Source organism: Saccopteryx bilineata, chromosome 5, assembly GCF_036850765.1.
Source record: "Saccopteryx bilineata isolate mSacBil1 chromosome 5, mSacBil1_pri_phased_curated, whole genome shotgun sequence".
NCBI lineage: Eukaryota > Metazoa > Chordata > Mammalia > Chiroptera > Emballonuridae > Saccopteryx > Saccopteryx bilineata.
The window spans coordinates 258,241,141-258,268,244 of record NC_089494.1 but is presented as its reverse complement, the minus strand read 5'-3'; the positions used below and the strand labels follow the sequence as shown (position 1 = coordinate 258,268,244).

Sequence of the window (27,104 nt, the reverse complement as noted above, 5' to 3'; positions counted from 1 at the left end):
ACGATGGGACTCCCCGAGTGAGGAGCTCACCTGTTCCAGGCGGCTTTCTCCCACGAGGACTTTCTGAGGAGGCTGGGCTCCCATGATCACTCTCTTCCTCTGCTGGCACAAATGTCTAAAAAGTCCAAAGTGCCATAGAAAAGTCAACTGAGGTTTTTATAACAAGAATGCAAGACTAACCTCAAGTGAATAAAAAACAAAGACCCAGCATCTTGTAACAATATAGAAGTCTACGCAAAATGAATATGTGTCAGCCTTTAAAATGAAACAAATGAATACGTGTCAGCCTTTGAAACGAAGAGACAATAACCAACAACCTACCCTCGTTATTCCACCCCTCCCTGCTGTCCTGCTGCGTTCCCTTATCACTCCCTCAGCACAGTGCAGACGCTGTACTTCCCGCCCTTATCACTCCCTCAGCACAGCGCAGACTTGTACTTCCCGCCCTTATCACTCCCTCAGCACAGTGCAGACGCTGTACTTCCCGTGGGCTGCTCTGGCCCCAGGCTCGTGCTCCTCCACAGTGGCCGTGAAATGCCGAAGCCACCATGGGGGACACTGCTGGCCCTTCCCTCTCGGTGTCTAGAACAAGCCTTTCTTGTCTCTTTCCTCTGGTGAACTCCTCTATTTGCAGAATGCAACTGCAAACTCAAATGTGCTCCTTGCAGAACCTCCTCCTGCCTGCCCCTGCTCCTGCCCGGGGCGCGGAGCCTCCGGGACCTGGTCGGCCCCCATGCCCACAGCGACCCTGTCAGGCACACCTGCAGGGTGCAGGCCATGGGGCCGGGCTGGGAACCTGGAGACCGAACTACAGAAACCCCCTCGGAGGCCATGATAAACTACATTTTATTCCAATGATGGGAAATCATTGGACATTTTAAGCAGAGTAATGACATGACCTAATTAATTTATAATTTTCCAGACAGCTCTCAGGGCTGTGTTAGTCACGGAGCAGGGGCGGGCTGGAGAGGACGGAAGCCCCACAGGGCCACCACGGAAGCAGTGGCTTGTGCTAGGGCAGTGACTGCAGAAACACAGCCAGGTGGGCTTGTTCAACTTTAGAAATGGAACCTCTGAGCAATGGCCAAGGCCTCAATGTGGGTGACAGGGAGGGACAGGGTGTGACTCTCGGGTTCCTGGTTCGGGTAAAGGGAATCGGTGATGGGACTATCAAGGGATGACTGAGGTTCTTTGCTCCCCTCCCCAGGATGTAAAAATAGCAACACTTAAGTGACTGAAGTCCAAGAAGAAAAACAAGAGAGCTACACGCTGCTTATGTGTGCACGTGTACACACATGAAATGCACTCACACCACGCCCCGTAACCAACTGTCAGCCATACCTCCGTTGTCAAGCTGGCTTCCAAGTCCAGTCCTCCCGACAGGCTGGCCGGAGACTCCTCCTTGCCTAAGGAAATTCGCAACCATTAAACCAATTCAAGAATCTGCCTGCAAAATATATCCTGATCCGAAAGGTAACCAAATGTAGAGCAGCCACGCCCCTCTGCTGCTTTGTTCTGCAGCCAGTGGGGAAGAATGAGGTCTGTGTGAGAACACGATCACAGGAAATACGGGGGGGGGGGGACACAGGACGGGACACGACGACAAGTCATATTTTCTGCAAGAGGATGAAAATGTTTCTGCTGGCCAGATGGCTTCCCCAAAAGAATCCCCACAATGTTCTCCACGGGGACATCTTCTTCCTAAGTGACCTGTATCAAGTTTGCCCCTATAAGATGTCCTGGGCCACTGAGGAAAATTCATGATACAAAAGGTGATTTATGAATAGACTCACTTCACTCACTCTGTGCTGATGCAGCAAAACTGAACATCAAGTTATAAAAAACTGTGCAGTAGACACAAGAAAATGGAACTTTTCTCTGGTAGAGACTCAAGTCTACCCCCGCTTTGGACCTTTCTGTCTTTCTCTCCCCTGTCCTTCCTCGAGTTGTGGCTCAGTTTTTCTCACCTGCCCACCCACACACAAGCTTCCAGAGAAACTTCTCCTTGCTCAAGTGCTGCTACTTTCACTGCTTCAGGGGAAAACGGGGGTGGAGGGAGTCATAGACTGTAGCAATGACTATACATCATAAAACCTGCAGAGTGGTTAATTTACCTCGGGCTCAACTCAATGAGAAAATCTTCAAGTTACTACTTCAGCCTCCGGACCATCTGTCACCTATGGAAGTCCCTACAGGGAACAGGGCTCAGTCTGCTGGCCGCAGCGTCCAGGCTGCACGAGGGAGGCGGCACCTGAGGACTGGTCAGTGAGAAAGTCCAGGCTGCTAGTTTATGCAGCCCAAGGGGAAAGCACTCAACGCCCCTGACCCTGAAGCCCTCTGAGTCTGCACAGCGCCCTCTGCTGAGCACCTGTGACATTACCGTGTCCTGCCCACTGACAGGAGGCGGCTGGGCGCCCGCCGTCTGCCCATCTCGACTCCTGACCCTGGCACCGCCACAGCCTTGCACAGCGGGCGCCCGCCGTCTGCCCATCTCGACTCCTGACCCTGGCACCGCCACAGCCTTGCACAGCGGGCGCTGGCAGCAAGTGTCTGAGCGTGGACGGCACACTGAGTGACTGAGCTCAAAGCTTACACCTTGGGAGTTACCAACATTTCTAAGACCAGCACTCTCTGAAATCTGTCAGGAGAGAACACATTTTACTGCTCTTTTAAACAAATTCTAAATCAGAAACTAACTCTATTACCGGAACAATAACCTCAATTTTAAATAAAAAAGTGCTCCCTTGACCACAGTTGCCAGTTGGACAGAACCAACACAGTACAAGTCTGTGCGTCAGACAAGAGCAGAAGTGACACTTGTTTTGCTGTCATCCCCATTTGAAGCAACAGAAGATTGAGGTTCAGAAAGAATGTTTTCTAAAAGGCACCAAGAACCACGTAAGTTGGTGACATTCTGTGAACTTGTTTGCTCATGTGTACAATGGGGGTGATAAAAAGTATTAATTTCACGGGGTGGCTGCAGGGAGCTCACTGGGACTGACAGGACCCTGAAGGTCAGGGCGGCGCAGTACCTGCCGCGGCATGCAGACGGCACAGGGCTGGCCGCTGGTTTCCGGCCGTCAGCCTCCTCCCTCTGCCCTCCTCCGCCACAAGAGATGGGTCTGAGGTCTGAAGCTTTTGAATACAAGTTTCTTTCAAAAAAGACTGACCTTCCAGTTTGATGTTATTTTGTGACATTCTGGAATCAAGGTTGTTGTAAATGTACTCACTCTATAATCATCTGTAAAATGCTACAATTTGCAGTTAGAGATTCTCACCTGTGTCACCCAAATTTTCTTCAGAAGAAACAGCGACCGAGACATCCCCTTCCTTCTGGGCTGATTTCACCAGGCCCTCTCTGGTTTTCTCAGCCGACACCGGGACGCTCTGTTGGCCACAGCGCTCGCTCTCTGTGGTCAGGTCTGGCTGGCCTGTAGCTGCCGGCCGGGCCCCAGGGCAGGCCGTGGGAAGGGGCGGGCGGGACGGAGCAGGCTCTGGCTCCCGGCCGGGCGCACACTGGGTGGTGGCGGCTTTCAGGCTGAGCCCGGGCTCCGGTGGGGCAGGCGGGAGAGCGGGCTGCCCTGCCGCGGTGTCTCTGCCATGTGGCACGGCAGCTGTTCCAGCACCTGCGCTCACTGCTGTCACAGAGCGAGCACTGGCAGAGCAGTCCTCTGCTGCCGGCCCGGACATGGGCTCCGGTCCTCCCAGGTCCACAGGTGAGGCCACACTCCTCCCCAAGTCCCTCCCTGCTGAACCGCTGGCTGGGGTGCTGTCCCCCGCAGTCCCCGGCTCGGGGCTTTCGTCCCGTCTCTGCACTGAGCACAAGGACACACTCCTCTGTTCTGGCTGGCCACCCTCTGCACAGAGCACGCTGACCGACGCCCTGGGGCGCCCTTCCCCGGTGCTCACTGCTCCTCCTGGGAGTGGCCCCGGACACAGACATTTCTCGGCGATGAGGCTGGGCATGGGGACCTCAGCCTTGCTCTGCTTCGCAGCCGACAGGTCCTGCCGCCCGGCTGGATCGCTGTCCAGGCCTGGGGCGGCCAGCACATACTCCGATGTGCTGGTGGAGATGACGGCTGCGTCACTCGGGTCCTCTGCTCTGGCCACAGAGGGTCGGTCCTCGTCCTGGGGGGTGGCACCCCGCATAGCCGCCTCCCGTCCTTCAGAGATGCTTGTGGAAATCACCGCAGCGTCGCTGATCTCTTCCACGGATGTGGCCGAGCGGTGGACGTCCTCCCGAGGGACGGCACTGGACACTGGGCCTTCACAGTCCTCTACTGAGCTCGTGGAGATGACGGCGCTCCCGTCCTTTTCTTCCCCGACAGTGACAGACGGCTCCCTGCCGCTCTCCGCAGCGGCCCTGGCAACAGAGGCCTCGCAGCCCTCGGCGATGCTGGTGGAGATGAGCGCGCACTCGTCTTTCTCCTCCTTGCTGGTCGTGCCAAGGGGACTCCTGGCTTCTGTGGGCGCGCTGGGCATGGGTACCTCGAACTCATCCACGCCAACTGAGACGGGGCCTTTGGCTCCTCCTTCACCTACCACCACCGGCTGCTGGCCGGCAGCAGAGAGGACGGTGGAGGCACTGGACACGGGCACTTCACACTCCTCCCCGAGGCTGGTGGAGATCATGGCGCACTCGTCCTTCTCATCGCCTCTCGCAGCCAAGGGCTGGCTCCCGTCTCCGGCGGCCGCACTGGGCATGGGGGCCTCGAATCCTTCCGGGCCTCCTCTGGCGCCGCCCACACCATCGCCGGCTCTCGCAGCACTCCTGTGACCCTCCGCGTCTGCCACGGCACGTCCCTGCGAGGTGCCGTCGTGCGGTGTGCTGGTGGAGATCACCAGGCCCGCGCCCTGGCTCTGGCCCCCGTCGGAACGGGTCTGGGGAGTAACACGGTCGCTGGCTGTGGCAGCCGGGAGGCCATCGCACCCCGCGTTTTCCGCAGAGGTGATGGCGCCCTCATCTTCCTTCTCCCCGGGGGCTGTGTGACGCACTGTAGGCTCTGGGACTGCACCAGAAACCAGTCCCTCGTGGCTGTCCCCCACCAGCCCGGTGGAGATAGCAGCGTCCTCAACTCTGTCTTCTCCGCTGAGCTGACTGTCGCTTTGCCCTGAAGCTGCACTGGTCATGGGGTCCTGGCATTCTGCGGGCACGAGGGCTGCCCCATCCGTTCCCAAAGCTGCGCTGGTCACGCTGCTCTCCACGACGCCCTTCGCACTGGAGCAGGTGTCTGCGTCTTTCCTGTCCTTCTCGGCCCCGCTTACGCTGTCCACGCTGTTCTCCAGGGCATTTCCTGGGGCGGCTCCAGCCTCGGCCACCACGCGCCCTGCCGCGGTCCCAATCAGACCGTCCCCTTCCTCTGCGCTCCCGCAGATGGGCACCTCCTCGCTCTCCTCTGCTGCCCCCGTGCCGGCGAAGGCCTGCCCGACGTCGTTGCCTCTCCCCGTGCTGGTTACAACGCCCTCGCCTTCCTCGTCCTCCTCTTTGGCGCCCGTGCTGGTGACAACGCCTTCGTCATCGCAGAGGCTGGCAGCGACCAGTGGCGCGTTACTGGCCTCTTTGGCGACCGTGCTATCCGTCGCTCTCTGCCCGCTTTCTCCCGACTCCGAGCTGATGGCGAAGCCCTCGGCGCTCTCTTCCGAGCCGGTGCAGCTGGCGGGCCCCTCCGCGTCCTCCTCCGTTATCCCCGTGCTGGTCACGGCACTCTCCCCCTCCGCGCTGTCGTTCGCAGCTCCGGCCCCTTCCAGAGCGGCGCTGGCCCCTGGGGGCGCGTCACTGTCCCCCAGGACCGCGGTGGCGCCCGAGAACAGGCGCTCCTCCTGCGGCCCTGCCCCGGTCACTGGGCACAGCACTAAACTCTTGCCCCCCCTTCCCGTTCCTGTACATGTCACAGTCCCGTCGGTTTCTTTTTTGGGGCCCACTCTCATCCTCGTTCCCTGGAACCGGTCTACCTCTCCACTGCTTGACGAGCCCTCTCGCAGTTCTGTCCCGGCGCTGGTCACGGCCCCGTCGCTCTCGCCGTCACCAGTGAAAGGGACAGCCCCCGCGACACGCTCCGAGTCTCCACTGGAAGAACCGTCACACTTTCCTTCCGAGCCAGCGCTGGTCACAGCATCGTCCTTCTCCTCTGTCGCAGCGCTGTTGATGCCGTCACCGACTGTGGCCCCCTGAGGGGTAACGGGGTCCGCCGCTCGCCCCGCGGACCCGGCCGTGGCACACTCCCCACTCTCCCCCGCCTTGGTGCTCGTGAGGAAGGTTTCCCTCTCCGCGCAGCCCTCCGTGACCACTCCCCCGCCTTCTTCGGCTGCGGCCAGGACTGTGCGCCCGCTGGCGCCCGCCCCGGCCCCGACATGGGGAGCACGGCCTCTGGAGCCCCCGGTCAGGCCTTCGTCCGCCTCAATGCTCGTGCAAGGAACGGCCCCCTGCCCCTCTCCCGTCTCTGCTGAGGTGGTGGTGGCGTCCCCAGCTTTGACTGGGTTCAGGGGGACGCCATTGCCGCTCCCGGCAGAACTAGTGGCAAGAGACATCTTCTCCGCTCTGCCGGCCCCCGCGGGCACGCTCTCCGTTCTGCTCCTTGGGTGCGGCGCAGAGGGGGCCGTGGGACCTCCCGCACTGGTGCCCACCTCACTGCTTTCCTTCCCCCTGCCAACACGGCTTGGCGCAGGCTCTCCTTCACCAGGGCCTCGGCAGTGCCTCTCCCCAGCCTCAGCCTCCTTCTCGGAGCTCACGCTCATGGCACGGTCCACAGCAGGGCCATCTCTCCTGCCGTTTTCCACAGCGGTTCTCACCGTCTGCGTGGAAACGGGCTCTGCACGGCGGTCACCATCCTTCCCGGCCGCGTCCACCAAGCCACCTTCTTTGAGAACGTCCTCATTTTCCAGTCTCGTGTCTGTCAACTTGTTACCAAGAGGCGGGTTTAGTTTTCCCTGTTTACTGTGCAGTGTGGCGGCCAGGGAACCTTCTGGAATGTGTCTTTTGCTCTCTAGGCTGGCTTTCGCCGGCGTGTCTGCTGTGGACACTGCACCCCCTTCCTTGCTGTGACTTGTCCTCAGGACCTCTGATTCCCTAGCAGTCAGACCTGATTTAGGGGGGTCAGAATGCTGGCTGCCCGCGCCGCCCTCCAGAGCAGGTCTGCCGGCTATGGGCACCACACCTGCATCAGGAGGTTGCTTCTGAGGCACAGCAGTCACTGAACTTAGGGACGGAGGAAGGTCTAAATTCCTGGAATGTTCGAGAACAGCATCTCCTTGGGCAACGCCCTCTTCGGCAGGTCTTGTGTGTTTCAGATTCTTTTGTGCCCTGTCATTTTCTGCCGAGGCACGAGGTAACGTCCTGTGAGTAGCTTCCGAGTCCGCAGCCGTTTCGTGGGCTCCGTGCTGGGTGGGCTCTTTCTCCGGGGGACTCGGTTTGGAAGCAGCACTCTGGGCGTGCACTTTCTTGGTCAGGGTGCTTTTATGGTCGGCGTGCTTGTCAGTGTCAGCAGCAGCCCCTGTCCCACGCGCCGACTTACAGGCGGGCGCGGCCGGTTTCGCGTCTACCGTGGAAGCTCTCGATTCGTCCCTCAGAACCATGGCTGTTGTTCTTGGTTTTGTCACATTTTCAGGGTCCGTGTCTTGCTGAGAACTATTCCTGCTACTCTCCTGAGTTTTTGAGCCTTCGAGCACAATTTCGCCAGCAGGCTCAGAATCGGTTTCCATCGGCTCTTGTTCGGGGACCCATGATGTGGCATCACCCCCTCGCTTTGGTCTCTGAAGGGAGGAGGAGGTGCTGGGGGTGCCCGGAGCATGGGCTGTGAGTTTCTCCTCCCCTCTGGTCACTTCCTGGGAGGAGCTTCCTCTCCGACTTTCACACAGCCTCCTGCTGGCTTTCCTCTCACTGCCCCCTCGGGCCTTTTCGTGGCTGCTGTCCACTTCTTTGCCCTCCTTGTCGTCTGCTCTGTTCTCTTCCTTCTTTCTCACGTCCTTACTGCTGTGCCTTAAGCTTCGGCTCCTGTGTGCATCGGACAGCTTCCTCTTGAGCCGGGAGGAGCCGGAATCTCTCTCGCCCTTATGTCTGTCCTTTGCTGGCAGTAGCCTAGCCCTGTGACTGCTGTCCTTCTGCGTACTGTGGGCTGAAGGACCTGCACTCTCGACTACGGGTTCAGAACCAGCTTCCTCGGAAGACTTGTCCTCAGCTTTAGCCTTCCGTTGTCTATCTGGGTCATTTTCTTCTGTGCTCTTCTCCTTCTCTGGTTTTGAAGTGCTTGTCGGTTTTGTGACACCTTCTTGCAATTCTGTTTCAGTAGCTTTTGTCTGCTTGCCTTGACCTTTCGATTTAGACTTGAACACAAGCTTCTCCTCCAACAGGCTCTTGGTCCGTCGCTTCTCCCTGTGCACCCCCTCTTCCGGCTTCCCATTACTGTCTAAACTCATCGGGTCAGCCTCACACTTCTCCTCCAACAGGCTCTTGGTTCGTCGCTTCTCCCTGTGCACCCCCTCTTCCGGCTTCGCATTACTGTCTAAACTCATCGGGTCAGCCTCACACTTCTCCTCCAACAGGCTCTTGGTCCGTCGCTTCTCCCTGTGCACCCCCTCTTCCGACTTCGCATTACTGTCTAAACTCATCGGGTCAGCCTCACACTTCTCCTCCAACAGGCTCTTGGTCCGTCGCTTCTCCCTGTGCACCCCCTCTTCTGGTTTCGCATTACTGTCTAAACCCATCGGGTCCGTCTCACACTTCTCCTCTGAACAACTCTCACTCCTTCTGTGCGCCGTGGCTCCATGCTGCTTGGAGCTAAGAGCATCTTTCTGAATTCGAGAATCGCTCGATCTTCTGGATTTGTGCTCCGCCTTCGTCTTTTCAGTCGACAGGTGTCTCTCCTTCTTGTTGTTTTCCTTACGCACATTCTCATCTGTCTTTATGATATACTCGGAAACGGGCTTTCCATCTTTGCCGAGAACAGACAACTTCCGTTCGTTCCTGTGCTTACTCCTCCGGTCGGCCCTCTCGTCCCCGGGAAGCCGGGCGTGCTGGCTCTGCTTCTGGGCGCTGTCGTCCGCCTTCGCGCCCTTCTCGGCCGCGTGGGGCTCGGCCTCGTCGCCGGCCTTGTGCACACTGTCCCCTCTGTGCCTGTGCTTCGCAGGCAGCTTGTCCTCCGACAGGGCTTTCTCTTTCTCGGGCTTCTCCTTGGAGGACTTCGGCTCTTTCTTAGGGAGGGTTTTCGGGTGCGGCGTTTCGGAATCCTCCTTCTTCAGGTGCTTCTCACTCCTAAGCGTGCTCTTCTGTCTCGGGGGCTCCTCTGCGGCCATGTCGGCGCGCTCCGCCGGCCTCTTCCCCTCCCGCGCGTCCGCCTCCTCCTGGGCCCCCTCCCCCACCACCGGGGTCGAGATCCGCCTTCTGTGTTCTCGCTCCGCTTTGGGTTCGGCTTTGTTCTCATCGGCCGGATGTAAACACTCCGAGAGTCTCCGGGCTGGTTTACTTGCTTCACTTTTTGTGTGAACGTGTTTCAGATCCTTGGAAGAAGACACCTTCTCCTTTTCACAATGCTGTAAGAAAACAACGTCAAAGTATGAGATACCAAGGTCAGTTTTTATATTCAAATATGACACCTGGGTGCATTTAACGAGTGCTGTGCCATGTCTTACACCCTGCAGGCGGCCTGTGGCTGGAATTCCCAACTTCATTCTGCGCCCCAGGAAACTGAGCTCCCACAGCTCAGGAACCGGACCCCCAGGCAGAGAGTCTGGGCGGTCCTGGTCCACGTCTAGTCTTCTTCCCCCCGACTACGGGCATCTTCAGAGAGAATGGCGACTTGTCCAGACCTGCGCATGCCACTGGGCCTTCTCTCACCCTCCGTTGCTAAAGCCCACAAATACCCAGGCGTCACTCGTAACTCTGAAGTGAACGAATGACAAGCCAATGCTCTTTTCGGTCCAAAACCATGAAGACAACTAAAATGTTTTATACTGAAATAAGGATTTGATTATTTTAATTTAGACACCAGAAGTTTTTAGGGAATCCTTATGAGTTTAGACTACTTGTCCGATGGTCTACTTAGGAAGTTTCAAATGTACAGGATAAATCACAGTAATAGTATCCACATCATATCCAAGTTCTGTGTATGTTTCTATGTCCATCGGGAGATACTGGGAAATCATAGCAGCTAAGATCACCCCTCTACCCCATAGCACGGCACAGAGTAGATTGCTAATGTTAGTAAGTGGATCCTGATGAAACACACTTCATCATAGAGACTCGCTGACTATTAGCTACAATTATTTTTATTCAATAACAGGCTGAAGTCCCCAGAAGGACCTCTGAACCTCTGGGTCAGCTTACCACGCGTCTCCTTACAACCTAACGCACGCACTGACGTACTTCTACTAATATAGGGACCAGGATATAGCAAGATCTTAACACTTTAAAATTAAATTTCTCAACAAATTAAAAGGATTTCTTCAACCTAGTTTCACTGTAAGTTCCAACAAATTAATATGAATAAAATTTTGAGATCATCTGTCAAAGAAATTTATCACCAAGTAAAGTATTTCAAAATATGACATTAACCCTTTGAGTAGAGTAGTGAGTGTTTTTCATGCTCACTGACCACCCCGGGAGTGAGATGTTTTTCAAAAAATGAAGTTAGTTCCAGTTACTCTTAATGATCAGGAGGCACAAGGACATACATGAACGTTCACACTGCTCAAAGGGTTAAGATAACAAAATATACTTCAATATGCCCCAAATTTCTGAATAAAGAAATCCAAGACTATTTACTGGCTATAAATAATCATTAAATGATTAGTTCTCCCCTTGGAAGTGTTAAGATAGTTCAGCTACAGAACTACAAATTTGGCATTATAAATTCAGATTTAAAACTGATAAAAGCAAAAGTTTATCCTAAGACAATGATCCAAAAAAGGAGAAGAAAGGTATCCACTGCCCATATTTTTACTATTAAAAGTGACCAAATCTTGGAAACAATGTAAGTGCTCAATTATAAGAAAATGATTATATATTATGGTCTATCCATTCAATATGTAACATTATACAATCATGAAATATAATGATTAGGAAGTTTTATAAGGTAATACAAAATAAATAAGAGTGAATGTTAAAAATATTTTGCAAGAACACATCCACTCTACAGAATTGTGTGCATCTGTGGCTGAGGAATGAGAGAATGAAACAGACAGAGGGGTTGTTACCCCAAAGAGCAGAGAGGAGGGGGTTCGCTGCCCCTCCCTCCTATGCCACCATTACGGGCAACTTCATTACTGTCAATACAAGAAATGAGGTGGGCGGGGGAGGGGAAGTAGAAAGTAGCTACCTGTTTCCCCAAAATAAGACCTAGTGTAATTCTTTTCAAACTTAGAAATATAAGGCCTCCCCTGAAAATAAGACCTAGCGCATCTTTAGAAGCAAAAATTAATATAAGACACTGACTTATTTTCGGGAAAACACAGTCCTATCTAGATACATGATCACATGAACCAGCTTGCAAAACTAAGGAATTCACACCATAATAGGATGGGGGTTCAAGAATGGTGAATGTGAGGGACTTATTTAACTCAGAAAAGATTAAATTGCATTTCCAAGTGTTACTCCAAAGGACGGAGTGACCTTTATCAAATAAAAAAGCACTTACAATGGGTTTATTATTAAGACACACCTCATTTATTCGGAGGGTTTCTTTGGAATCTTCTTCAGCTTGCTGCTTCTTTTTAGAATTCTCTTCAACGTTTCTATGTGGGGGAAAAAGTCAAACGTGAACTTTGAATGAAATGTAAGAGATTTTCAGGAACAGAATACAAAAAAGCTCAACTTCCCTTTTAAATAAACACTTGATCCGTCCCGGAGACTTGTTATATTTCAACTGAAATCCTGGTCTTAGCCCCCAGAGAACACAGTCCCGAGTGAGACCGGGACTACTATAGGTGCGATGGAGAAGTATAACGGAGACAAAATTTCCTGAATTGTTGCTCAATATTGAGTATTTTATGAACTATAATTATACGTTGAAAATCCTATGAAAAAACTGAGAGCTGACTCCTCTCAAGAGGTTTGCAAACTATTGCTTCAGGTGTCTTGAGGTTGTAATAAATTTACATAATTGCATCGTCACAGCCTGGCACAATTGTAGTCCCCGGCTCACCAGACTTCCCAGTCACTCGGTCTCCTCACTTCCTGATTCTTACAGAATTCACTATGATAATGCCGATCTACAAAGGAATCTGGTCAGACATCTGGTTTATGGGGAGAAGCACGGGGTACTGATGAAGAGAACTGCCTGGGAAGACAGGAATATGAACGCCCTCCTGTAAGGATGTGGTTACTGAATGTAGAGACTAGAGATACTTCCTGAGTCCACTTAGATGGTCCAGAAACCCTCGGAAATTCTAGGAACAGCTGCTATTTACATTTGTGCATTTTTCTGGAGAGAGGATCCCAAGCTTCTATCACATTAGCAAAAAGGTCCGGGACCGTGACCCCTAAAGATAAGTATTAACACCTTGAAATACTATAGGTATCAACACAACGGATTACGATACTAAAAACAGAACGTCCAGGTCTTTACTCAGCATGCAACAACATCCACATTCCAGGTCTGGCTCTTCCAGCTCACTTTCATGCCTGCTCTGAGGCACGCGGAGAGAATGTTACAATGGGGACACTGCCAGATAAAATACGTACCTTGAATCTTTTTTTCTTCTTTTGCTTAAGGCTACCTTTTTCTCTAAAACTTTCCTTTCTTTAAGGACTTCTTTAATTCTGGGGGCTTTAGGTTCCAAGCTCTTTGTTGATGATTCTTCTGGGTCAACACTATTTTTGCCTAGGAAAGAAAGAAATCAATAAACTGTTTCACCAGCGGTTCTGCACTCTTAATATTTTTCACTAAGATTTTCTAATCACTGTAAAAAATGCAAAATGGCTTTAATATCAAGTTGTGTTGGGATAAAAAATATTTTAGATGGAGAATGCTTGTCTTTTTTATTTCACATGCTGATACGGGGGTGAGCAACAGTAGGTCAATAATGACAACAATAATAAAACAATAATAAATAATAACCCAAGAATAAACTTTCGCATACTCGCGCTGTAAACTAGTTTTGCCCCCCTCCTGTATCTGTGATTTGTGTTTCACACAGGAACAGTGTCCAAAGGAAGTTCCAATTCGCTCAATGAAATGCTGCAGACAGATGTTTGACATGTTAGTTAGTGTAAAGCCTAGATTAATTCCGCTAATATTACCAGTACAGCTTCATTACTCACTTGTTAAGAATCCATTTTCCAGTGATAATTCATTCCATAGTCATTGGAAAATCAATTGCTAACATGTGAGCTGTGTAAGCTAGTACCTGATGGAATATTTCATTTAAACACAGCAATATAATAATAATAATAATAATGATAATAATGTGACTAAACACATCAGATTAAAAAAAGTAAGAAAATCTTCCACTCCCAAAAAGTTTTTAAAAATTATAACAGCTTTACTTAAATATAATTTATACCATCTATTTTATAATCATATCTTGTAAGTAATATGTTTATAGACATGAATGGAGTATATAAGATGCTCTATAGTTGAAAATATTAAAGTTGAAACATCCCCTATACCTTGAGTCTTAGCTTTCGAAGACTTTGTCTTTTCTGCTTTCTCTTTTCGTTTTTCTTCAAGTTTTTCTCTATTAATTTGCCTTCTTATAAGCCTCTCTTCTTTTTCTTTAGCCTAAAACCACAAAATACAATTATTCTGATTTATCAGGCAAAAGCAAAACACTCTGAAAAAAAGATGCGTTCCTTTCAAATGTTCTTACAAACTAATGGGCTCCACACGAGTGCACCCGCAGGGCCCAGCTGAGGCTCCCGAGTAAGAGACATGTGAGAACGCCCCTCTCCTCTCAGCACGCCACTAGTTTCAGCCACTAGTTTCAAGAACGGGAGCGCTACCACTCGGGAAACGTAGCTCCACTAGACTGGCTGCCTCAACTAGGAGAGCTGCGAATACCTCCACGAGTAGGAGGCGCTCCAGCAGGTCGCCACCATCCTGGACTCTTCTTAAAGGAGAAAATGCAGAGTCAGGCGACAGCCTAGTCCCACAGCGAATGTGACTTGCTGGGTGCACTGTCAGGACCCAGGTTTTGGACGTGGAACTTTCTGCTGTTGAACTTTAAAGCCGGGGAGCCTCCAGCCACGCGCGGCCGCCCGTCTCGGAGTGCCCCAGCCGGGACCCTGACTGAGCATACCTTTCAAGAGCTGCGCCAGCAGGAGCACCCAGTGTGCGTCCCTCAAGTCACTGTTCTATGCAATCAAGTCTCTTCACTCTAAGATGCATAACCTTACACATTTTAATGTTTCTGACATTTTAAGTCACCTTAAAACTGGTGTACACGACTGATAAGGTAGCAGTTACTTTTTTTTCTAAAAAGCTCTTGTTAATTCAATGACCCATCTTATAATCAGAAGTATTCGCAAATCCAGTAAATACATGGACTGTCCTTCCCTCTCAATACTATGTTCCTGGCTTTGCCCCGTAAGCTTGATTCGTCCTGGATTCAAACACGTCCACACCGTGGAACATCCGGGAAGTTACTGCTACCAGTCGGTCACTACTGATAACGATGACACCCACACCTCTGTCACACGTGTACGTCTACGCTGCCTCGTTAGATGACAAGGTTCCCAAAGGCGGAACCTTTGGGTCACTGCTCTGAGGCTCCCCGCGCCGCACTCTGCCGAGGCGCACTTGGCCAAGGCGAGCCTGTCGCCCTGCTCAGCAGGTGGAGACGGCTCCAGACCTGCTCAGCAGGTGGAGACAGCCCCAGGCAGCGGACCTGCTCAGCAGGCGGAGACAGCCCCAGGCCGCGGACCTGCTCAGCAGGCGGAGACAGCCCCAGGCCGCGGACCTGCTCAGCAGGCGGAGACAGCCCCAGGCCGCGGACCTGCTCAGCAGGCGGAGACAGCCCCAGGCCGCGGACCTGCTCAGCAGGCGGAGACAGCCCCAGGCCGCGGACCTGCTCAGCAGGCGGAGACAGCCCCAGGCCGCGGACCTGCTCAGCAGGCGGAGACAGCCCCAGGCCGCGGACCTGCACAGCAGGCGGAGACAGCCCCAGGCCGCGGACCTGCACAGCAGGCGGAGACAGCCCCAGGCCGCGGACCTGCACAGCAGGCGGAGACAGCCCCAGGCCGCGGACCTGCTCAGCAGGCGGAGACAGCCCCAGGCCGCGGACCTGCTCAGCAGGCGGAGACAGCCCCAGGCCGCGGACCTGCACAGCAGGCGGAGACAGCCCCAGGCCGCGGACCTGCTCAGCAGGCGGAGACAGCCCCAGGCCGCGGACCTGCACAGCAGGCGGAGACAGCCCCAGGCCGCGGACCTGCTCAGCAGGCGGAGACAGCCCCAGGCCGCGGACCTGCTCAGCAGGCGGAGACAGCCCCAGGCCGCGGACCTGCTCAGCAGGCGGAGACAGCCCCAGGCCGCGGACCTGCTCAGCAGGCGGAGACAGCCCCAGGCCGCGGACCTGCTCAGCAGGTGGAGACAGCCCCAGGCCGCGGACTCACGATGGACTGCCGCCGCTGCTCCACCGTGAGCTCGTCGTCCGAGTCGCTGTAGTACTTGGAGTACAGGTACGGCTTGTGGACGTATGCGTGCCGCCCGCCTTTTGCTTTTCCTTCACCGGGATCGCAGGTTTGAGCTTTTGTTTTACTCTGTTTGTTCTTCTCTTCATCTGGAAGAAAGCCAATAGAAAGCGGAATGCCCCATGATTCGGCAGCAAAACCAGCACTGTGCTCGATCGACACCAAGCAGCAAAAGCAGTATTACGGTGGTGCAAGTTATCCGTAGGTCCGATAGCGGAAATATCAGTACGTGAACTCTAAGAAAGGTAGACGTTTGTAAAGGCTAGAATCCACACCTAAATTTATTTCTAAGCAATCAGCTTTTCACACGCAAAGGAAGATGGTCAAGAAAAATTAAACCTTAAAGTTATTATATTTTCTTGACAAATAGTTACTTCTTATTCGTACGCAGGGGACTTGACAGGAATGCTTTCCCTGCCAAGCTGAACAAATGCACTTGAAGCCGTGCCTTAAACTAGAGCACCTATGCAACTCCCACTCACGGGGGACGTGACCATCCGTGACTGGCCCCACGCTGAGCAGACGCTATAACCCTCTGCCTCAGGCTTCCCGTACACAGCAAGAACACACAGGAAAATCATCTTTCTTTCTTTCCACTGGGGACTCTCAAAATAGCTATCTTCTTACCTTTAGGATTCCATACATATAAAATCGAGCCCTGTCCAGAAAAAAGACCCGAAAAAGCATCTAGAATTAGAATCGTAGCTAGGCTAGAAATAGATCTGCAGTACTAAGGGCTTCTACATTTCCTCTCTAGGTATTCTATCCAAAAGCCAGCTTCAAGTTTACAAGATGCTATTGCATTTGTAACAAGACAATTACAAGGCAACTGCAAATAATATTCAGTATTTTTTATTTTTTTACAAAGTCATCAATGGAATTTAACCATGTGGTAAAGAGCAGCAAAACCGACCACTGAGTAAAGAGAGGTCTACTTCTTGCCCTTGGCTTCTGGGAGGTCATCTTTAAGCCTCTGGAGCACCGGGCCTGACAGCAGCGCTTCTGTTCACCTGGGGGTCTGGTGTCAAGCCAGATCCCCTAAGGGTGTGATTGAGGGTGGGGACTTTGGGTCGTGGACTATCAGCTTGACCTCCCGAGGGGCTGGGGATCGCCAGCAAACACACGAGCGGTCACTGTAACTCTGGGATGGAATCTCAGTAAAAACACAGACATCAAGACTGGGGCAACTTCCTGGTTGCCATGTGTCCTGCCTGACAGCGGGCTTGGAAAGGAACGCTGTTCCCCACTCCACAGGGAAGGGACCACTGGAAGCGCCGTGTCTAGAACTTTCCTGGGCTCTGGCCTAGGCCCCTTTCCTTGGCCGAATGTCACTGCTGTCCCTGCTGTAATAAACTGCAACGGTGAGAGTAACAGAGTTCAGAGAGTACTGGGAGCCCTTTTAAGAGATTATCAAACCAAAGGGTGGTCTTGGAAATCCCCTCAGAAATGAGGGGCTCTTGTGGGCAGTGCTCTCCCAAATGTCACACACACACTGCCTTCAGCTACAGCACCTCGTCTAAGTCGCACACTAACCCTAGGGAACGGAGAAGGGACGGAGAGCCAGGGCCTGCTGAGGTTCCTAACCCGGCAAGCTTGCTCAGACAGAAAACGCCAGCGCTGGGACTCAGGAACAAACCTCCCACTGCACAGTCCCCGCTCTGGCCACCAGGCCGCACTGTCCTTCACGCCCAGCCGTCCGAATACACGAGGTCTGGAGAGAAGCTGCAGAGGCATTACTAAGTAAAATGCTTTACCATCTGACGTGATCTCGCCTTCTTCCATGCTGTCAGACGTCACCACCTCCTCCTCAGTGTCTTCTTCAAAAGACGAGAGGTCACTGGTGTGGACAGAGCTCACGGTAATGTCTGTAAGTCCGTCCACATCGGAATCCATCACCGAGCCATCTTCAGGAAGACAATAAAACACACAGATCATCTTGTTACAAGAGCAGACTTGGCACCCGATTCCTAAGTCACAGTTAAGACCTCCTGCTTTAAATACATTTCAAAGAACGTCAATTTTAGATATAAAAACCTCGCATTAGCAACCAATATCAAATAAGGTAGAATTATTCCCAGAAAATTCAACAGCAAACTATTATCCAGTAAAATGAAAGTATTCACTTATGATATAAATGACTGAAACGAAAGCAAATGTTAAGAGGCTAATATAGTTACTATGGAATATTTTAAAGATTAGGATATACGACTATCAATTAAGTTGCTTGAAAGAATGTATGGCCGTAAATCCTGAGTTACATCACAAGGCTCAGAGCTCCTCTGTTCATTTCCGATGTGAATTCATACACACTAGCATAGAGAATACACAAATGTTTATTGCTCATCTTTTAGCAAAGGGGAGGTAAGTTCTCCAGCTTCTGAAATGGAAGAATCAAATCTATTAAAATTGGAAGGCAAATCTGCTACCCCCAGTGGACACCCTTAGTTCTTTCAAGGGCCGTAGATTTTTGCAAGTGTTTACCTTCTTTCGTCCCGTCCGTGGCTTTAGCTCTATTACTGCTCTTTTCCGAAGGAACTCTCGTGCCCTCCGACTCTTTATCCTTCGCTTGCTTTTCCTCTTTGGCCTTTTGTGTATCTTCACCCCTTTTTGAGTGATCAAATTTCTTTTCAGTCTTTTCCTTCTTTTCTTTCTTTCTTTCTCCTTTTTCGTTGCTGTCTGTTTTCTTTTCACCTTTGTCTGTTGGTTTAGTTTTTTGGTCACTGCTTTCCTGTTGAACATCTTTATTTAGCAGAACTGAACTATTGCTCTCCTTTGTGTGGTTTTTAATGTCTTCCACTGGACAGGAAGCGTCACTGGGCTCGTCCGCCTTGGGGCCCGTCTCCTGCGCCTCCCCCGTGGAGTCGGGGGCCGCCCTGTCCCTCTCAGCCATGTCCTCGGGAGCTCTCTCTTTCTCGGCGCCCGCGTCTGCGCTCGGCTGCGACGGGAGTCTCCTGGACACCCGCTCACCGGCCTTGGCGCTGGACGCTTCCGTCGAAGCCCTGGCGGCGGTGGCTTCTTGGTTGAGAGAAGTTATGGTTTCCAAGATCAACATGGCATCATTGGCAACATTAGCACTGGGCCCAGGAGTGGGCACACCTGTGAGGGAAAGGTAAGCTGTAGAATAAATTTATGCAGAAGGCAAACCCCCGGGGTTGAGTCAAGGCCACTGGCCACCATCATCCTTTCATGAGGCACACGCTGAGCGGCGCACACTGAGCCCTTAGACTTCCAGGCCTCAGGGCCAGCCTCGGCACACGCCGGTTCTCGGCTCCTCTGACACGGCAGCTTAAGAGAGGCAACACCGAGAACAGCCTCGTTCCCAGAAAAACAGCATCTTCTCTAATGATTTAAATTATTCTCACTGTTGAAACATACACATACCTGCATACATCATAAAAATGCCTATTTTATGTTAAGGCAAAAAAAGTGTTATGCCTGTTGAGGAATTTGGTGATATTTGAAATAATATAATTTTACTTCTGTGGCCAAGTAGAGAAAAGCTTCAGAAAACCAAACGCCCTAACTTGAGCCTCAGCTCAAGAGGGAGCGCGGTGGCTGGCCCCAGCGGAAAGGCGTCACCTTGCGTCACGACGGAGGGGTCCGGCTTCTCCTCGTCGGGGGCCGCGCTGCCGCACGCCTCCTCCCTGTGATTCAGCGTGGCCAGAAACTCGTGCACAGCCTTCTCCACCTGTGGCCGGAATGTGTGGTTGATCTTTGGGTCCACAACCTGAGAGATGATGCGGTCAATCCCAGACTCCAACATTCCTGATCTGAAACACAGAGTCATTCACAGAAAGGTTAGAATATATATATAATTTTATGTTATTTGCACTAATTACTTTTAGGTCAAACTTATCTCCCCAACTTTAACTCTTCCCAACCCATTTATCAGGGCAGAGAAAGAACAGGCGCTGAAAAATGAGCTTTCTCACTCTCCCGACATTTAGACATACCTCAGTGCAAAGTCTCCAAACCCCGCACCCCTGCGTCACAGAGTTTCCACTAAAGCAGACAAAACAGAACAAGACCCCTGCAAATAGACACAGGACACCATCTAGGGCCCAGGCTGACAGGCTGCCTGTCTCACGCCACCCTGCCCCTGGCGCCCAGGGGCACATCAACACTAAACCTGAGTTCTGGGTATAAAATACATCATGGACTCTGCACCTTTATTTTTAAACAAACAAACAAACAAAAAATGAAAGCCTTTTACAAATATTAGTCTCCAGGAAAACTGAGAAATACACACAAAGTATAATTTTATCAAACTGACAAAAATAAAACTTAAGATTTCTGGCTTTCTTTTTATTATCTTCTTGCTATAACAAAAACCTGGATGATTTATTCATTCAACAATTATGTTATGAGTGTCTCCTATGTTAACAAGCACCATGCTGGCAACTGAGCTGCCACAAATCAGGCCTGGTCCCTGGTCTAGTGAGAAAACTGACATAAACAATTCAAATACAAGATGACAGGCCCTGGGCCACACCACACACCGCAGGGGCAGAGAGGAACAGGAAAGTGTTAGATATATGAGATAACTGGGTCTTGGTGTCTCCAGAAGAGAAGAAAGAGCTTAAAGAAATGTCAGCTACAGGAAGCAGAGGAGCAGACGGGGCAACTGAGTTCAAACGCGCAGATACTCACAAGGAGCTGCGAGCAAACTAAGAAGATATGAATTTAAGAAACACACTTGGCCCTGGCCAGTTGGTTCAGTGGTAGAGTATTGGCCCAGCGTGTGGAAGTCCCGGGTTCAATCCCAGTCAGTGCACACAGGAAAAGTGCCCATCTGCTTCTCCACCCTTCCCCCTCTCCTCTCTCTCTCTCTCTCTTTTCTCCTCCTTCAGCCAAGGTTCCTTTGGGGCAAAGTTGGCCCTGGGCGCTGAGGATGGCTCCATGGCCTCTGCCTCAGGCGCTAGAGTGGCTCCCGCTGCAGTGGAACAACACCCTGGATGGGCAGAGCATCACGCCCTGGGGGGCATGTTGGGTGGATCCTGGTCGGGCTTATGCGGGAGTTCTGCCTCCCCGCTTCTCACGTAGGAAAAATACAAAAAGAAAAGAAACATACTTAAACTTGTTTCTTCCTAAAGAAAGAGCTTGAGAAGCCCCCTGGACAGTGTAGAAGAGCAGAGTCCGGCCCCTCCCAGCTTCCCGGCCTCAGGCTCTCTGCAGAGAAAGGGTGAGGAGTTTCCCCTTATATTTAAATGCTAGTTTTGAGTGCAGCTCTGTCCAGACTGAAAGATGAACTTCATTTCATTTCCTGAGGCAGCTTGCAGCCGTGTGTTACACTACAGTGCTACGTATGTAGGCCACAAAGAAAAATGAGTCAAATCTGCTCAAAGTAGGTAACCTGCTTTTTGAAATTCTAAGATTAAAAAAAAAAAAAAAAGCAAATCCAGCAAACATTGCTACATTGTAGAGGTGTCTTTAAAGTGTAGCAGGTGGGAAAGAAACAAGAACAAGCAATCGCAACCTTTAAACTTTAAAATGTTTAGATTTAAGGCACCAAGTATAAGGGCATAAAATAAAAAATCAAAGCTGCCCACCCAAGATGACTGCTTCAGCCTCTGCCTGTGTTCTGGTCCCAGTCTCCTCAGTCCACTCTCACAGTGGTCGGCTCTGATCATAAACAAAGTTGGAGGCCAGCGCTGAGGCCCCCGCCACTCTCGGTGGGCTCGCTCCAGTGAGGTATGGCCACGGACAGCTGCCTCGCTAGAGAGAAGCTACACTCTGGGTCAAGGACAGCTGTGTCCATAGCTGGTGGAAAATATTACCTTGTCTTTCGTTTAAATCCCTTTTAGCCCATTTGGTTAGGATATCTCTGAGCTGCCTGACCAGGCAGTGGCGCAGTGGATAGTGTCAAACTGGGGCGCGGAGGGACCAGGTTCGAAACCCCAAGGTCACCGCTTGAGTGTGGGGTCACTCGCTCTGCTGTGCCCCCCCCCCCCGTCAAAGCACATATGAGAAAGCAATTAATGAACAACTAAGATGCCACAACGAAGAATTGATGCTTCTCATCTCTCTCCCTTTCTGTCTGTCTGTCCCTATCTGTCCCTCTCTGTACCTGTCACACACACACACACATACACACACACTCAAAGATATCTTTGAGCTAGCTAGCATTTTAAAATTCGGTTGTACAAAGAGATACATAGGTAAAATAAGATTTTCCCTGTATTGAGTCTGCAGATTAGTTATTAAGTTGAACCATTCAAAATTGCTGATATAAGACTATTTTTGTCCTACAATGTGGCAAACTGTAGGTGATTCAACACAACAGTCAACTGTGTGTGTCTCTCAAAGACAATGTACAAAATACTGGTTGCAATTGTATTCATGGGGGCCAGTACATCCCTATACCATTAATTAGACCCAATGAAATACTTCTTTTTAAAGGAAGCTTTAAAATGTCATTATCAGTAACACAAACTTTACTAATAGAATTTAAGTAAGAGACTAGTTCATTCAAAATAAATAACATAGCTAGAAGAAAGTTTGGGCGTGTCCCAGGAAGAGCACTGACTGGCTTATCCAGGAGCCGCCTGCTCCCGTCACCTACAGGGGGAGCTCCAGCACGCACCTGCCAGTCCCAAGAACCCCTGGCCGACACTCACAGCCAGCCCTCACCTCGCCCGGATGCTGAGAACACACGTCTCACACGGGTCCAGCAGGCATTCTAAGTGCCTGGCTTATCCGGGAGCCGCCTGCTCCCGTCACCTACAGGGGGAGCGCTCCAGCACTCTCCTGCCAGTCCCAAGAACCCCTGGCTGACACTCACAGCCAGCCCTCACCTTGCCCGGATGCTGAGAACACATGTCTCACACGGGTCCAGCAGGCATTCTAAGTGCCTGGTTTTAACATGGGCATTGCTGAGCTTAGTTCCCGTAAAAGAATGGAATCAATGGCTGCTCCCTGCTGGCAGGTGCTGGATGCTAAGGAGTAGATGCCATTGCAGGAGACTGTCCCTCATTTAAGTCTCTCTACACAAGGAAAGAGAACGCAAACATGCGCTTACAGCAATATACTCAGCTGTGAAAGCGAGGCCGCCAGGCAATCAGCAAGGCTCTGTGGAGTGTGGGAGTGACAGCAGGTCGGCTGGCCCCCCCCAGCCCACCCACCCACCTGCCACTTTGGTGATTGTTCTCCTAAACGCCAGCAAATGAGTCAACTTCCAGGCCTGTCAACCCAACAGGCCCCTCCCAGTCTCAGCTTTTCCAGGAAAGACTTTGACTCCCAGCCTACAGGTATTACTATGCAGCCCTCTAATGGGACCTTTTGATGTCACCTGAACTCTTTACAGGTTCCCCCAACATCCTGTAAAATGTAGACAACCAAGTTATTGTTAGATCTCCGTCTTTCCTTCTTCACAGGGAGACGGTGTGAGCCCCCGCCTGGTTCTCGCATTACTTGGGGCTCAATGGGTCTTTGAGCTGGACTGTGGAGCTGGCTGTGTAGGGCTTCCTGTGTAGGGCCAGCACTCAAGGTTCCCAGGGGACAAGAGGGAATTCAGAGGTGGCAGGCTGAAAGCCGATCTGTTTCACAGTTTTAAAGCCACACTTCAATCAAAAGGATGTGCTTGGATGTAAATATTTGTCCAGCAGGAAGAGTAAGTAGGTAGGTGCTCCTTAGATAACTTGTCACCTTTGTTGGGGGCGGACGCAGGGATAGAAGGCCGAGTCGTCTTGTCCTGGCAAATATTTATACTTAAGAACAAGATAATATTGTAATAATATTGTCTTTCTGCTTTTGGGGGAATAAATATGATATTTTGATTTCTCTAAACATTTCAGCTCTTCTTTTTCTCTTTATTTTATGATGTTCATCGGGAAATGGTCTTAGCAGGTCCAAATGCACCTTTCTCCCTTTATTTTTGGCAACATCATCAGTAAAGAGCAGTTAAACTCACAACAAAATGCAAGAGACAAAACAGGGGGCAGGCTGGGAGAGAAGACAGAAGCCACAGCCTCGAAAGCCAGGGGAAATTAATTTAATTTCAGTGGCTTTATATGTACAAATAAAAGACCTTTCAGCGGGCTTTATTTGTAAAATAATGGAGCCCTCTCTATTAGGGCCAAGACAATGGCTGTGAATGAGAACTGTATAGGCTAGCCTGGCATCCGCCATCTGCTCACAGTATGCCTGCACTGACATTCCCTTCCTTCAGTAGTTCCAAAGGAGAAGTCAGACTGCTACAGTTTACGGGGAAATGTGAAGTGATTAGAGCCTTTATAAAAACCACACTGCATCACAACACAAAGCAGCCAAACTGCACAAATGATCAGGAGGCGAACACACTTGTGCAGCACGTTCCCGGGGCGTCGGCTGTGAGTTCTCCAGCCCTCGGAACTCCGGGATTGCCAGACTTACTTGAGGACTTGCTGTCGGATACTGTTTCTCAGCTGGTTCTTGTTGAGGTGGGGGCTCCATGTATGAGTTGCCAAGTGGTTCGCAACAAAGTTGTCAACGCGCTGCCTCAGATTCTGATAAGCAGGCTAGAAAGAAAAGAAAAAAGACAAATGTTGAACATCTCCAGTGGTATACAATAACAACATTGACAACTCAGGTCTTGAGTATCTTTAAGTGTCCAAATTTCTTAGATTAGTGTATCAACATGGCAAAATGGCAACAAAGTTTTGCAGCTTATGCTTGGAGAGATAAGAAGTACAAAGAAGAAAGACATACCCGTCATTTGTAGACAAGAAAAAAAGAAAATCGACACCTTCAGTGTTACTGTGATGACAGGGAGCAAAGGAAGGGAGGAGGAGGAGGAAGAGGAAGAGGAAGCCTGTGCTGAGAAGGTGGCATTTGAGCTGGGCCTTCAAGGCTGACAGTGCAGCTGGAAATCGAAGACCACCTTGCAGGTACAGCCAACAATACAAGCGAAGAGCAAGTGGACGAGAAAATGCAGGGATGGGAGCATTTGTCCCACCAACTGTTAAGTCCAAATTTGGTTGAAAAAGAGAATGCAGAGCAGTGAGGCTGGAGACATGGCTGGGACGGGACCAGGAGGAGCTGGGAACCTGATTAGAAGTGTGTGTGTGTGTGGGGGGGGGGGGGGGGGATGGCAAGCCACGGCACATACGAGCAGAGGGATACGGGATGGCTGAGCTTTCTGATGATTAATCCTCCCACAGTGAAAGATTAATAGACACAACATATACTTAGGAAAGTATGCAATTAATTGGTGATAGGTCTGTACTGGGGTGGTAGAAATGGGCTGCAAGGCATGGATCCAAGAGAAGTTATGGAGGGCCAAGCACAGGAACTAGGCGTTACATTTGATGTTAGGCAGTGGGTCTCAACTGGGAGTGGTTACCCCCATCCCCACCCCAGGGGACACTTGGCAATGTCTGAAGACAAATGCGGGGAGCTGCTACTGGCATCTATGGGTTGAAGCAGGGGTGCTGCTGAACATCTTACAGTGCACAGGGGAACCCCCCACAGCAAAGAACCTTTCAGCCAAAAAGGTCAACACTGCTGAGGCTGACAACCAACCCCTGACGTAAGGAAAGCAGAAGAGAGAACACATACCATGTCTCTACTGAAAAGGCCACTGCCTAGAAGGAACGTCTAGCCACTCAAGCAGGACTGCACACTCCGTTCCTAGCTGTCCCCACCACTCATCTTCCTAGGGTCTCCTTAGGCAGACGGCTTTGAGTGTCTCCACATGATTTTACACAAGGGTGCAAGCTCATCTTCTGCTATCTGCTCCCCCGCCCTCGGAAGCTTCTGCTCCAGCCGGAGTTCTCCTGTCCTTGCTCTTCTGTGCCGACACTCCCGCTACTTGTCCGTTTGGCAAGCTGCTCGCCCCCCGAGCCCGCCCTAATTTGTGCAGTCATCCTGACTCGCAAGGCGGCTCACGTGGCCCTTCTCCGCGTTTCTCCCGTCTTCCACACACACTATCCTCTCCACAGTTCTTGCACTGCATTGTATTTTGGGGAGGGGGGGATATTTATTTCCTCACTGAAGCATAAGCCTGTTCCTTCCATGCTCCCTTAATCTCTGTTTGCAGGAAGCTCACCACACTGCTTAGCAGATAAGACCTAAAACACAGTTGCCGGATGAGATGACTGGGCAGCCATCGCCAACAGGGATGATGAAGTTTCCAGCCCTTGGTGATGCCCTGGTGTACCTTCCAGTTTCTAGACTTTTGCTAATTCTTGTTTTCAAACCTACAAGAAACAGCCTCATGATCACTACTCATGTTCTTCTCCATTTACCCAAAATTAATGTGAACTAAAACTAATCCTTTCTCTTGGGGATTTTCAGCAAAACTGTAAAATATAATTCTATTTGCCAGTATCCCCAAAGCTCAGAAATATTAGGCTAAAAACATCGAAGATGCAAGGGGCTGGGCGAGGAGGGTGGAGAGATTGAGCAGGAAAAGGACAAAAATCCCCCCAAAACTCACGGACACTGGCAAGTGAGGCGATGGGGGGGGGTAGGAGAAGGTATAGAGGTGACAAATGGTGACGGACGAGGCTTGACCGGGGTGGGTGAACACAGTACAGCCTACAGACACGTATCTGTGGAACTGGGCACCTGAAACCTGCAGAACTATGCTAACCAGTCTCACCCAGTAAATTTAATTTAAAAAATAGAAATATCAAAAATACATTCAGCACTCTGGTCACCCACAGCAAGCTCCAATCTGAACTGTAACAGGTCATTTTCCATGTTTTGCATTCTCCTTTCAGGAAAACACCTGGTGGCTTTCACTGAAAGAACAAGGACTCCTGTATTCTTCTGGAAATCTTTCTCTTTCTCTCTTTTCTTTTCCAGTGCTGTCTGGTCCAAAGCCTTGGAATCATTCTTGATTCGCTCCTTCTCTCCCACCGCAAATTCAAAACCATTAGCAAATTCTGTCAGCATGAACACCACAGCACATCCCGAAGCTGACCACTTCCCGCATGAGCTGGTCCGCTGCATTCTCATCTCCTGTCCAGGTTACAGCAACCCAACTCTCTGCATCTGCCCCTGCCCACCCGAAGTCTATTTTCCACATGGTGGCTAGTGCAAATCTTTTAAAATTAGGGCAACCATATAATTTATTGCCCAAACCAGATCACGACCAAGCGTGAAGGGGACACTTCGTAATTACACATGGCCAACCCATTTCTAAACTGGAAGTCAGAGTATGTCCTTCTTACACAGAACACCTGCCAGTGGCTTCCCAGGCCAGGGAAAAGGCATACTCTCACAATGGCCAAGGCCAGCCAGAGCGGGAAGACGGGAGGGGCGCTGGGTCCCAGCTCCTGTCACTGTCTCTGCAGTTTCTGCCCGAGGCTCTCTGCACTTGCTGTGGCCTCCACCTGAAATACTCCGTCCCAGATGGTGCACAGTGCCTTCAGAAGTGGCTCAAGTCGGTTCTTATTTGAAATCTTCCCTGAACTCACTCAAAACAGATCAGTCCTTTCCAGATGCATGTTTCCTTATTTCTTCCATGGGCCCTATCACACATTAGTTAGTGCCTGTCTGTCTC

General features: G+C 51.1%; 1 protein-coding gene across 2 annotated transcripts in view; it reads right to left on the bottom strand.

Moving 5' to 3' along the window:
- BOD1L1 (biorientation of chromosomes in cell division 1 like 1) overlaps positions 1-27,104 on the bottom strand; it is a 50,067-nt gene that overhangs the window by 19,598 nt on the left and 3,365 nt on the right. For both annotated transcript variants that reach the window (XM_066232601.1, XM_066232602.1), the window contains exons 2-12: positions 23,990-24,114; positions 19,199-19,389; positions 18,101-18,715; positions 17,374-17,523; positions 15,542-15,708; positions 13,601-13,712; positions 12,674-12,812; positions 11,652-11,724; positions 3,279-9,525; positions 1,342-1,406; positions 31-115 (exon numbers count right to left, since the gene is read on the bottom strand). In XM_066232601.1, the coding sequence (XP_066088698.1) occupies positions 31-115; positions 1,342-1,406; positions 3,279-9,525; positions 11,652-11,724; positions 12,674-12,812; positions 13,601-13,712; positions 15,542-15,708; positions 17,374-17,523; positions 18,101-18,715; positions 19,199-19,389; positions 23,990-24,114 (7,969 nt within the window). The remainder of the gene's footprint in view (positions 1-30; positions 116-1,341; positions 1,407-3,278; positions 9,526-11,651; positions 11,725-12,673; positions 12,813-13,600; positions 13,713-15,541; positions 15,709-17,373; positions 17,524-18,100; positions 18,716-19,198; positions 19,390-23,989; positions 24,115-27,104) is intronic.